At 44.0% G+C, this 13495-nt stretch overlaps 1 protein-coding gene across 1 annotated transcript; it reads right to left on the reverse strand.

Moving 5' to 3' along the window:
* On the reverse strand, positions 1–12605 carry CISD1 (CDGSH iron sulfur domain 1). The gene is made up of 3 exons (XM_056850564.1): positions 12564–12605; positions 4455–4660; positions 1–297 (listed from the first exon to the last, which is right to left on the reverse strand). Exons 1-3 carry the CDS (start codon positions 12592–12594, stop codon positions 208–210), a joined length of 327 nt encoding a protein of 108 aa, XP_056706542.1. The 5' UTR covers positions 12595–12605; the 3' UTR covers positions 1–207.
* Positions 12606–13495: the final 890 nt, after the last annotated feature.

A 13495-nucleotide genomic window follows, 5' to 3' on the forward strand; every position in this document is an offset into this window, starting at 1 on the left:
GAAATCACAGGTACTCATCTCCAACATTCTGTAGTGTTTAAGCAAGGCAAACAGCATGGCACTATGTATGCTGCGATCTGCTGTGTATCACATCTAAAAAAAAAAATCTTCAGTGAAATGACTTAAGATCTCCGTTTACTTCAATCACAGGTGGGCATAAAGCGCTTCAACAAGGTCATGTTTCGTGGTGTCCAAATCGTTGGGTGTTTATGCATCTTTTCTCTTGATGATCAGAGGCCCCACATTGTCTCCTGTTTCATCGTTGTGCTTTGTGTGAGACCCATCACACAATGGGAACTACGAGGGGAGGGAGAGAGATTAAACAATCGTAACTGCACACATTCTTTGGCAAGGCAAATAAACTGAAGACTGTGAAAAACGCTGGTTAGCACATCGGTCTACAAATGTAACAGATTACTACCCACAGCATCAGAAAGCATTAAAGATGTATTTGGTGCAACACAAGAGAAGACCTGCCAAGGCTTTCAACGAATTAAATTGGTCCGAGGATCAGTGTCAAGATTTGGGTTGCAAAGTACTCCCTCCAAGGGTAACAGCACTAGCTTAACTGTAACCTCTAGAAACAGCAAGCAAATGCTTGGCGGACCATTATATATTTCCCTTGCAAGATTAATACTGCTTCAGGAAAGTGGCAGGAATTACATCATTCTGGTTTAATTCAATCAAGGAGAACGGGAATCAATACATTAAATGCAACTTGCCTGGAGATGAAGACGCAGAGAGAAGTTATCCTTATAACCTAGTATACCATGAGGGGGCAGAGGGTGGAGATCTGCATTACTATATTCTTCTGAAGCAGGGTTGCACCTACTCATCACTGGATATTGGGCTGTTATAGCAATCATTTGCAATCATTTGCAAATAGACTGCATTCTCCACACAGGAAAATCAAGCTATGAACTACTGCTATGGTATCCATGATCATGCAGTGTCCAACAAATGTGTGGGTACAGCTCAAGCTGACAAGTGACAGTGTGGGGAGAGGACAACTTTACCCCCCTGTACTACCCTTCCCAATGCTGCATGGATGGGCAGCAAGAAGACAGGCAACGTGGGGAGAAATCTTACTCCTTCTAATAACTTAAGCTAAACACGACAGCATGAAGTCTCTCTTGAAGCACACCTGTAACACTCCATTACCAGATCATTTTAACAACCCAACATGAATAAGTGGAATGCCCCTGCTTTAGATGTATTTATTTCATTTATAGCCTGCCTTTCTCACTAAGACTCAGGGTGGATTACAAAAATTTTAAAAACCGTTCAATCAGGCAGAAAGGACCTTAAATAAACAATGCCGTAGAACAAGGATTACAGAATCGGGATGCAGTGCAAACAAGAACAAATACAATGAAAAGGAAAGAACTGTCTAGGCATGACATGCCCTAACTCAGAAAGTGGGTTACAATGGTAAAATAGAATGCAGTTAAAGGAAGGTGGCCCTGACCTGGATGGCCCAGGCTAGCCTGATCTCGTCAGATCTCAGACGTTAAGCAGAGTCAGCCCTGGTTAGTATTTGGATGGGAGACCACCAAGGAAGTCCAGGGTTGCTGTGCAGAGGAAGGCACTGGCAAACCACCTCTGTTAGTCTCTTGCCATGAAAACCCCAAAAGGGGTCGCCATAAGTCAGCTGCGACTTGACGGCACTTTACACACACACACACACACACACACAAAAGGAAGGTGATACATACAATAAACATTGCAATAGACTTTGCCCATTATAAAGCAACCTCCTGGACTGTTCCATTCTACCACAGTTCTATTCCCTTGATAAAAAAAATGCCCTCCTGAACATTTGTTTTGCACATTCTGTGAAATCATAATAAGGTGGTGGACTTTCTGACCTACTCAGGCAGGCCATTCCACAGAAGAGAAGTAGAAACAGCCTCCTGCGGCTGTATTATTACACAACGGTAACTGTTTTCTAATTTACCAACTTCTTATAGAAGCTAGTAGAAAAGGGCAAGAGTCCAGTAGCACCTTAAAGACTAACAAAAATATTTTCTGGTAGGGTATGAACTTTTGTGAGCCACAGCTCACTTCTTCAGATATCTGAAGAAGTGAGCTGTGGCTCACGAAAGCTCATACCCTACCAGAAAATATTTTTGTTAGTCTTTAAGGTGCTACTGGATTCTTGCCCTTTTCTACTACTGCAGACAGACTAACACGGCTACCCACTGTGAATTATAGAAGCTAGGTGCTCCAAAATCTTCACACACTGGGCTGGTTCAGACATAATTCCAAACTATGGCTTCACACTGCATGTTGCTTGCATGCTTACTCTCCTCTCCTGGCTTGCACAGTTGGCATCTAGTGACTTTAGTGCAATCAGAAACTTCCCATGACATCTAAACCAGCAAAGAGTAGTTTGTGCTTCTCCTCCAAGCCAGGATTGCAAACTAAAGTTTGACGCTACTTTGCAACACAGGCTTGGAGGAGTAGCACAAAACACTGTTTGCTGGTTTACATGTAATGACAAACTATACCATTTGAACTAAACTTCTGGCTTCTGACTTATCTGCATGGGAGAAAAGAGCAAGAATGCAAGTACAGGGCCTTTTTGTATAGTGCAGAGCCAAGGGTTCATACTGCATTTGAACCAACATCCTATACATCATCTACAGTGTTAGCTGGATAATTGGCAGGAACAATTCCTCCTCGGGAGCACTCAGTACTGCACTCCACTGAAATAATCTCCCCCTGCCCAGTTTTTCCATTCTAGTACAGAACTTATTCATGCTCCAAAGGACAATTTCATCTAAGATTGTGTGAGAGCCTACAAATCTCTTCCCCAGCACTGCAGAAGCTAAGATTTTCAGTCTGCAGTAAGGTCCATATGGTAACACAACTGAACTTCTATGAAATCCTGGCAATTAGAAGAACAGTTGGCTTTTATTTGCTGACTTTCTCTACCACTTAAGGAAGAATCAAACTGGCTTACAATCACCTTCCCTTCCCCTCCCCACAACAAACACCCTGTGAGGTAGGTGGGGCTGAGAGAGTGCGACTAACCCAAGTTCACCTAGGGGGCTTCATGTGTAGGAGTGGGGAAACAAATCCAGTTCACCAGATTAGCCTCTGCCGCTCATATGGACGAATCATACCCGGTTCTCTAGATCAGAGTCCACCGCTCCAAACCACCGCTCTTAACCACTACACCACACTGGCTCTCTCAGTTAGAGCCTAGGCAGGTTGGCCACCATTGACTATGACTTCTAGCATTTATCAGATAACTTTATTTAGAGAATGTGACAAATGCTTGATGAGGAGCATGGCTAGAATACTGCTTTAAGCACCATGATGGAGAGAACACATGAAGCTGCCTTATACTGAATTAGGCCCTTGGTCCATCAAAGTCAGTATTGTCTACTCAGACCAGCAGTGGCTCTCCAGGGTCTCAGGCAGAGGTCTTTCACATCACCTGCTTGCCTAGTCCCTTTAACTGGAGATGCTGGGGACTGAGCCTGGGACCTTCTGCATGCAATACAGATGGTCTACCACTGAGCCACGGCCCCTCCCTTAAAGAGAGTCTTTTCTCTCCTTAAAGGGAGAGAAGAGGGCACACACTAATAGCCACTGAGAATTGGGACTCATCCTTTCCTCATTCTCTCACATGTTCCGTCTTATTATAGTTTTTAGCAGCCATACCAAGCCCTAAAATGTTTTTAGCATTCCATTAATGTTTAGTCCAAAGTAAGTCCCACCAATTGGACTTACTTGCAGATATGATTGAGACTGCATAAGTAGCATCTCCTTTTTTCAAGCCTTAAATGAACTAGTATTTCTTCAAACAGCATCTGCTTTTTATCTTGCAATGCTAAAAAGGTTTTATATCTCTTAGTGACAGGGAAATGCAATGCCCTAAAAAGGAGTGCTACTGCTGAGAGAGTAACCTGAGTGAAAGGCCATGTAGATTAAGTGATTAAGAAACAAATTCACATTACCGTATCTTTTGGACCAGAGACTAGATTGGCAGAGGTTGAACAAGGCAACAGTAGCACATAATGGACATGACGTGGCTGGATCTAAAGCTGTCCTTTCCTTGAGCAGAAGGCAATTCCATTTTTTATTTTTTATAGATTTTCCACTTTAACTACACCCCACACTGTTCCAAAGGGTCCTCCTATCTCCAGGAACAATTCTTCAAGTGGGGGCAGGGGACTTCAGAAGGAGCAATGTGAGAAAAATTAGTTCCATGAGCAGACTCCCTTTAAGTTTTCTGGATCCAACCTCACATTCTCAAATGGAGAAAGTAAGATGAGCTAGTATAGAAAACCACTTTCATAACCCTTTCCAGAATTAAATACTTCCTTCAACTCCTAGATCTTATCCTGTTATTTCCTCCAATTCTTCACTGCTTACAAAAGATATTTGGGTTCTGGAGCGTTCATCAAACCCACCTACGGAGTAATACCATTTTCTTCTCTTACCTTCTTAGACCTCCAGCAGCGACAGTACACAGCTTTATCCCCCAGGTCTTCCATATCAAATGCATGAACTATCTTGGGATTATCTTTCTGGATATGCAGGTTGACCATCGAACTACAGCAGCGGTCCTTGCTGAGAAATTTTTTGTAAGCAAGATACCCAACGGCTGCTGCTCCAGCAGCAAATGAGACTGCTACAATCCATTCAACTGAAAAGAGAAGATGGAGAAATTATCAAAACCGTCTGCAAGAGTACCGCAGCATGGACATCATGGGCCCAAGAAGTATGACATTCCATATGGTCTCCATTTGTAGTAGTTGTCGCCTTGCACAAATCTCTGCTTCCATGCTTGAGCCGCAGAAACTAAAGCAACCTGGTTCTTCAGCTTAACAACCCAGTCCTATGAATGCTTCTCTCAGGAGCTTATCACTAAGCACCGCAAGATTTTACTCCCAAGCAGTGTGCCTAGTACTACAGTCTGTCAGAGCACCTGTGAGAATGTTTACCCATAACTAAGCCTCACTGAATTCAATTAAACTTGCCCTCTGAAAGTATGCTTAGGATTATAATCTTAGCCTTTGTTCTGACATCAGACACCACCAAGTATACCAATGACTTTAGAAAGCAATATTTGTTAGATTACCACTTATGGGGCAGGATCACCTTCATTTATTTTTTATAGAGAGAGAGAAGAAATCCATTTTTGGAATACTGGAAACAGAGTATTAAAATCTTACAGTAACAATTCACAGAAGCAGGAATTTAGAAACTATAAGTTTCTTTTTTTTAAAAAATTATTTTCTTATATAATTAATTAATACAGTTAATTAACATTGTCATTTAATCTCTTCTAAACCTACATTTTAATCTACAATATATAATAGTACATAATTTTTCTCTAACTTCCTCTTCCCTCTTCTATCGCTAATTTATCTCAGTAATCCTCTTTGCAATTATCTTCTAATTCATTATAAAATATTCTATACTTATTTCAAACTACTTAATTTCCTCTTTCACTTAATAATACAATATTACTATTATTAACAATTGAATTAGACTAAAACATAACCTTTGATGTTCTTCATGTTAAGTTCATTGTCACAATAAAAAATCCATGCCTCCCACTCCCTCACATATTCATCATTTTCATTTTGATTTACCAACGCTGTCAATTTCGCCATTTCTGCTAGTTCGAACATTTTATTTATCCAGTTTTGTCCGGTGTCTCCAATGTTTTCCATTTAGCTGCATAGACCGTTCGTGCAGCGGTGGTGGAGAAACCAAATGTTTCCAAGCAGGCCAGGCCCTGTTTGCGACAAGTACTAATGTGTTCCCACACGCTAAATGTTAAGAAACAGAAGCTGAGTATAAAAGACTCATGTAGAATTACAAAATGAGGGAGCAAATGTTATAGGATAGTGGTTAGTGCAGGGGTGTTGAACTCAATTGTCATGAGGGCCTGATATGATATAAATGTCACTTGGTCAGGCCAGCCTAGATCAGGAGTGGAGGGGCTTCGGCGGGCTCGCAGATGAGAGCTCTCAAGGGACCCGATCCGGCCCGCGGGCCTTACGATTGACACCCCAGGGTTAGTATGTCAGTTTAGGATCAAATTTGAAACCATACTCTGCCACGGAAGCTCACTGGGTGACCTTGGCCCAGTCACACTTTTTCTTAGGTTTTTTGTTTGTTGCTGTTGTTGTGGGTAAAGAGTCAGGAAGAGACTTCTACCATAACCAAACATAGCTAGTACCACACACTGAGAATCCAGTGGATAAAGCTGTATGGCAGGTATGGTTTGCAGAAAGATAGGAAAACATTAATTCTATGACAGATAGATAGGGAAAACATATCCTGAAGGTAGGAAGTCTGAGCTCTAGTGACTTATATACACTCAACAGGGTCATAACAATTGTATTAGGATCATCTTAAATAATCAAAGCAGTGAAGTAGCTTTTGTATCCCGCAGAATTCTTCTTCAGACATCAAGGAGGAGAGAGAATGACATATATGTACTTGTAGGGCATAGTCGAAGCCATATCTGCATGTGTTAATCTCAAAGTGATTCAGCACTAGGCTGGCCAGTTTGTACCCAGCGCAGATCACAAATTACTAACTTAAGCTTTGCAAAGACGCTGCATGTCCTCCTCTCTTTTCTTTAAGAGAGCCTGAGAAAGTGTTCTGTGACATGCTAAAACCAACTCACTGTTTTGTGTTTTTACTTAGGCCTAAAAAGACATTATGCCATTATTCCTATTTTTCCCCTACTGGCATGCAGGCAATAGAAATTTGCCTCCTGGGATAAGGTTTCTTTTCCCCCCAGAGAACAATCACAAAGCTATAAACACACAGTCTCACAGGACAAACAGCCTACATACTCTTCAACAGGTTCTAACACCACAAGAGTATGCAGCAAACCCACATGAACATGAGGCATGGATCTCCAGCAACAGGGAGAAGCTCACTACATAAACAAGACTGGGAAAATACTAATAAAATAAGCTTATTTCACTTATGCAAAATAACACGGCTTCTAAGCCCTTTCGTTTACTACACTGATTGTTCCTATTTTCAACTTATTTATTTTTCCTCCACCCTCCATTTTCCAAACTAGCAAAAAAAAAACCTAATATAAAACTAGGATATCTTATGGTGAGGCAGATTGCAGCTCCATCCCCATCACTAGATATATCTGAAATTCTGTTCATATAAAACAATGTCTACTTCTAAATTTAATCAGTATATCAAAAAGTACAATTTTACTTGCTTACAATAATAAAGTATGTCTCAGATATATGCAATTATGCAAGACTTCTGCTTGTTTCCCCCCCAAAGGAAATCACCTAGTCACTTCTGGAAGTTTTCGATCTCTAGCTGTCCTGCCTGTATGAGCAACCAGATATTTAGTTTGGCTATCTTTTCCTCAGAACAGAGGGCTATGAAGCCTCTACGTCAAGATGCCCTCAGCCTGTTGAACCATAAATCAGGGTTCCCCAACACGGCACCCACAGACACTTCACTGGGTGCCCGCCACCTGCTTCAGGAAAGTAGGCAGGGCTAACTACAAAGCAGGCAGATGCCAGATCACTCAAAAAAGAATCAATCAATAGAACATGATGAACAATTTTGTTGACTCCTGCCTTCCCTAGCAAATAAAGGAAAATAACCCAGAATGAAGACGCCCTTCTTACCTAGAGCGAGAAACATACATTTTCCACTCGTGCACACCACACTGTCTACTCACTTATCATAGGGTTCCCTGGGAATTGAACAGAATTATTCCAAACTGTTCATTTACACCTGAGGAGTAGGTGGCAGCAGAATACCGAAAAACAAAAAAAAAGGCCACTTGACCTAATACACTGCTTGATGTATGCACATCCTCAAGAGCCCGGCATGTAACAGAAGGTGAGACAAGGAAGCCATGTTGTAGTATATAAGGAATAAATAAAACTTACAGGGAGCTTCATTATACTAGAAGGGCTTTTATACATTTTTCACTGTTTATTATGACACAGTTATATCATTAGGATGTGTGCTAGATTATAACTGTATGACTGACCACTGAGGAAGGCCTTCTCAGGCCGAAACGCGTTTGGTCCTTTTTGGATCCTACTTTGGTCAATGTAAGATTGTACATTGCAGGTGTTTAAGTTTGCATATATTGAATGTGAAAATCTTGCCTGTGCTAGAGGCTTTATGTTTTTAACTTGACTGTGCACCTTATTAAAATTTATATATTTGTAATTTTAGCATTTTTTCAGCTCAACCTCTTCGGTTTGGAAGCAACAGAATACCCTCAAAGGAATCAGCTACAGATTCACATTATCCACGTTAATACCCACAGGAACATTATCACTGTCATTTCTTTTTTGTATTTACATTATTTCTAGGCCACCTTTCTCACAGGGACTCAAGGTGGATTATGCATATTGAGTCAGTACAATCAACAAAATGGGACATTCAATAGCCAATGCATTAGGATTTTAGAAGGCTGGAACCACAAGAACAGAAGCATAGCATAAGCATTAACATGACACATTAAATGATACAGAAATTAAATAATAGGATCCTACTTACAATAAGCCGTACATGGCAGTATAGACCACAGTCCTGATGATTTATCCAACTAAATTTGTGAACCATTTTGTGCAGTGCAACCTTATTACCCGTGCAGAAATCCCTCTTGAATAGTTCAGTTTTGCACAGTTTGCATGAAGCCAGGAGTGGGGGGAGGAACTTTCCTGACCTCCTTAGGCAGGTCATTCCACAAGGAGGGAACAACAGAGAAAGCTCATGAATTGGTTCACTTGCACACTGGCACTTGCAAAAGCCTCTGCTGACGTGAGCGACTGTCATGGCGAAGCATAGGAACAGAGGCAGTCCTTTAAATAAGAGGGGCCAGTTCCGTGAAGGACTTTGTATGTGAGAGCCAACACTGAGCTTGGGAAACAGGTAACCTTGCCTTAAGCCCATAACCTGAGAGACACCCCACCCCACTCCATGTGTGTACATCATAGCCTGATAAAGAGTTCCAGATAGGGTTGCCAGGTCCCTCTTTGCCATTGGTGGGAGGTTTTTGGGGCGGAGCCTGAGGGGAGCAGGGTTTGGGGAGGGGCTTCAATGCCATAGATTCCAACTGCCAAAGCGGCCATTTCCCCAAGTGAACTGATCTCTATTGGCTGGAGATCAATTGTAACAGCAAGAGATCTCCAGCTAGTACCGGGAGGTTGACAACCCTAGTTCCAGAGAACTCAAAAGGTTGCAGCATTGAACATAAGAAAGGCCCTGCTGGATCAGACCAAGGCCCATCAAGTCCAGCAGTCTGTTCACACAGTGGCCAACCAGGTGCCTTTAGGAAGCCACTAACAAGACGAGTGCAGCAGCACCATCCTGCCTGTGTTCCACCGCACCCAAAATAATAGGCATTCTCCTCTGATATTAGAGAGAATAGGTATGCAGCATGACTTATGTCAAAGATAGGACATTTTGGAGGACTTTCAGTCATAGGGTCGCCATGAGTTGGAACCGACTTGACGGCACTTAACACACACACACACACACGACTAGTATCCATTCTAACTAGTAGCCGTGGATAGCCCTCGCTTCCGTGAACATGTCCACTCCCCTCTTAAAGCCCTCCAAGCTGGCAGCCATCACCACATCCTGAGGCAGGGAGTTCCACAATTTAACTACGCGTTGTGTGAAAAAAAAAACTTCCTTTTATCTGTTTTGAATCTCTCGCCCTCCGGCTTCAGCAGATGACCCTGCGGTCTAGTATTATGGGAGAGGGAGAAAAATCGGGGGGGGGGGTCATTCTGGTGGTCCTACCAAACGGTACAGCCATTGTGAGATAATTCACAGTGGGTGGCCGTGTTAGTCTGTCTGCAGTAGTAGAGAAGGGCAAGAGTCCAGTAGCACCTTAAAGACTAACAAGAATATTTTCTGGTAGGGTCATGAGCTTTCGTGAGCCACAGCTCACTTCTTCAGATCTGATTCTTCAGAAAAGGGCAAGAGTCCAGTAGCACCTTAAAGACTCACAAAAATATTTTCTGGCAGGGTGTGAGCTTTCGTGAGCCACAGCTCACTTCTTCAGATCTGATTCTTCAGAAAAGGGCCAGAGTCCAGGAGCACCTTAAAGACTCACAAGAATATTTTCTGGCAGGGTGTGAGCTTTCGTGAGCCACAGCTCACTTCTTCAGATCTGATTCTTCAGAAAAGGGCAAGAGTCCAGTAGCACCTTAAAGACTCACAAAAATATTTTCTGGTAGGGATGAGCTTTCGTGAGCCACAGCTCACTTCTTCGAAGAACTCTAGCTCATACCCTACCAGAAAGGGCAAGAGTCCAGTAGCACCTTAAAGACTCACAAAAATATTTTCTGGTAGGGTATGAGCTTTGGTGAGCCACAGCTCACTTCTTCGAAGAACTCTAGCTCATACCCTACCAGAAAGGGCAAGAGTCCAGTAGCACCTTAAAGACTAACAAGAATATTTTCTGGTAGGGTATGAGCATTCGTGAGCCACAGCTCACTTCTTCAGATCTGATTCTTCAGAAAAGGGCAAGAGTCCAGTAGCACCTTAAAGACTCACAAATATATTTTCTGGTAGGGTATGAGCTTTCGTAAGCCACAGCTCACTTCTTCGAAGAACTCTAGCTCATACCCTACCAGAAAGGGCAAGAGTCCAGTAGCACCTTAAAGACTAACAAGAATATTTTCTGGTAGGGCATGAGCTTTCGTGAGCCACAGCTCACTTCTTCAGATCTGATTCTTCAGAAAAGGGCAAGAGTCCAGTAGCACCTTAAAGACTCACAAAAATATTTTCTGGTAAGGTAATGAGCTTTCGTGAGCCACAGCTCACTTCTTCAGATACCATTGTGAGGTTTTTGTGTTCTGATCCGGACCAAGGCTCTGTCTGCCTGCAACCTCGTTCTACGTTAACCACTAAACGACACCCCCCCCCAACACACACACGCACCCATCTTTCAAGAAAAAAGCACTAAGAACCTATCATCGCCCAGGGTTTTCAGCACGCCCAGCCGTCACGACGACTCTTTTGTCCTCCGCGTCCAAGCAGCAAGGCGGAGGCGCGAGGGAGGCGCGCACGTGGTCCACGCGCCACGCGTCCAGGAGGATCTCGCTGCAAGGCGCCTTTAAAGCGCACGTGCGCCCCAAGTAGAGGAGGGCGGTGGCTCCCACGCCCTGCCAGGTGAAGGCAGCTCCCCTCGGGGCACGGCAAGCATCCCTTACATTACACCCCTGACATCAGAAACCACAATATTCAAAAACCAGGGGGAGAACATTTCAACCTTCCAGGCCATTCTGTTGCAGGTTTAAGAGGAGCGGTTCTCTTACAAAGGGATTCCGAAGGGAGATTGGAAAGAGAAACTGCTGAATTGCAGTTGATATTCAAACTAAAGCCAATGCATTTACCTGGGCTGAATAAAGACCTTGCATTCGTGGCCCATGACCAATGCTGATTTCTCCACCCCCGTCTCTCCCCTGGACATCACAGACTCTTCTGCACACCACACCTAACCCCATCACGTCCGCCATTCACCTTTACAGACTGTTAACATTTACATACGAATGCTCCACAGTGGGTCGCCGTGTTAGTCTGTCTGCACTAGTAGAGAAGGGCAAGAGTCCAGTAGCACCTTAAAGACTCACAAAAATATTTTCTGGTAGGGTATGAGCTTTCGTGAGCCACAGCTCACTTCTTCCTGAAGCTCATACCCTACCGGAAAATATTTTTGTGAGTCTTTAAGGTGCTACCGGACTCTTGCCCTTTTCTACCACAAACATATTTTCTGGTAGGGTATGAGCTTTCGTGAGCCACAGCTCACTTCTTCCTGAAGAAGTGAGCTGCGGCTCACGAAAGCTCACACCCTGCCAGAAAATATTTTTGTTAGTCTTTAAGGTGCTACTGGACTCTTGCCCTTTTCTAATACTAATGCTTGTCTGAATTCACTCTCCTCTACTTAAAAGACATTCTAGCTGTATCTGAAGAAGTGAGCTGTGGCTCACGAAAGCTCACACCCTGCCAGAAAATATTCTTGTGAGTCTTTAAGGTGCTACTGGGCTCTTGCCCTTTTCTAATACTAATGCTTGTCTGAATTCACCCTTCTCTACTCAAAGACAGATGGATTCACATCCTAGCTGTATCTGAAGAAGCGAGCTGTGGCTCACGAAAGCGCACACCCTGCCAGAAAATATTCCTGTGAGTCTTTAAGGTGCTGCTGCACTCTTGCCCTTTTCTACTCTTTGCCTTTTCCACTCTTTTCTACTTGCCCTTTACTACTATTACATTGCACCGCGAGAACGGCCTTGCAAAAGAGGGGAGAGCTTGGCGGGGGACACCACCCCCACCCCCCGGGCGATGCAGCAGGCAGCAAGGGGGTACAGGCCGGGGAGGCCCTTGAAGGTCGCCGCGCAGCCCGGGCGAGGAGGCGGACAAAAGAAAGGCACGCTCGCGCAAAGGCAACAAGTCGCTTCTTCGCAACGCGGTGAAAAGCAATGGTAGGAAGTAGAGGAGGAATCCTACAAGCTGCCCCTGCCCTGCAAAAACACACCAATGTACTTCTCTCCTCTCCCCTCCCTGCACGCTCTTACCCCTCACAGAGGAATTCGACCCGCCGCCCATGATTCCGGCACTGTGCAGCGACTGCCTATTCCGACCATAGAGGATCCGCCGGAGGGGAGGCGAGAGCGGCGTTCGGCCCACTGCGCCTGCGTGCCAAGGCGCCCAAACAAAGCGAAGGCGGCGGCGGGGGGGGGGCTCCTCTTAAAGGGGCACCGCTGCGATTCCCAGCGACGCTTTTCCAGCGGGGTCCAGTGAATGCCGCTGGTTTCAAGGAGACGTGCTTCCAGATACGTATCGCTCAGGACTGCGGCCCCAAATGCGTTGCATATTTTCTTAGATTGTATAGGGGCCAAATACGGATTGCTCTGACTGCAGCCTCAAATGCGTTGCATATTTTCTTAGATCCAATAGGGTCCAGATACGTATTGCTCAGGACTGCAGCCCCAAAATGCGTTGCATATTTTCTTAGATCCAATAGGGTCCAGATACGTATTGCTCAGGACTGCAGCCCCAAAATGCGTTGCATATTTTCTTAGATCCAATAGGGTCCAGATACGTATTGCTCAGGACTGCAGCCTCAAATGCGTTGCATATTTTCTTAGATTGTATAGATCCAATAGGGTCCAGATACGTATTGCTCAGACTGCAGCCTCAAATGCGTTGCATTTTTTCTTAGTTTCAATAGGGTCCCAGTACACATTGCTCAGGACTGCAGCCCCAAAATGCGTTGCATATTTTCTTAGATCAAATAAGGTCCAGATACGTATTGCTCAGGACTGCAGCCTCAAAATGCGTTGCATATTTTCTTAGATCCAATAGTGTCCAGATACGTATTGCTCAGGACTGCAGCCCAAATGCGTTGCATATTTCCTTGGATTCAATAGCACATGTGCCCAAGCGAGCATGTTCTGTAAGGAATGACAGGAGGTTGCTCGAATGAGTTTGCAGATGGTTTTAAAAT

Source organism: Euleptes europaea, chromosome 5 (genome assembly GCF_029931775.1).
Source record: "Euleptes europaea isolate rEulEur1 chromosome 5, rEulEur1.hap1, whole genome shotgun sequence".
In the NCBI taxonomy this organism is placed as follows: domain Eukaryota; kingdom Metazoa; phylum Chordata; class Lepidosauria; order Squamata; family Sphaerodactylidae; genus Euleptes; species Euleptes europaea.

Coding starts and splice junctions, on each gene's coding strand:
- CISD1 (XM_056850564.1), bottom strand. CDS start 12,594: ATGGGCGGCGGGTCGAATTCCTCTGTGAGGG. Junction 4,661..12,563: donor GTCGAATTCCTCTGTGAGGG/GTAAGAGCGTGC, acceptor TTCTCTTTTCAG/TTGAATGGATTGTAGCAGTC. Junction 298..4,454: donor GCTGCTGGAGGTCTAAGAAG/GTAAGAGAAGAA, acceptor CTCCCCTCGTAG/TTCCCATTGTGTGATGGGTC.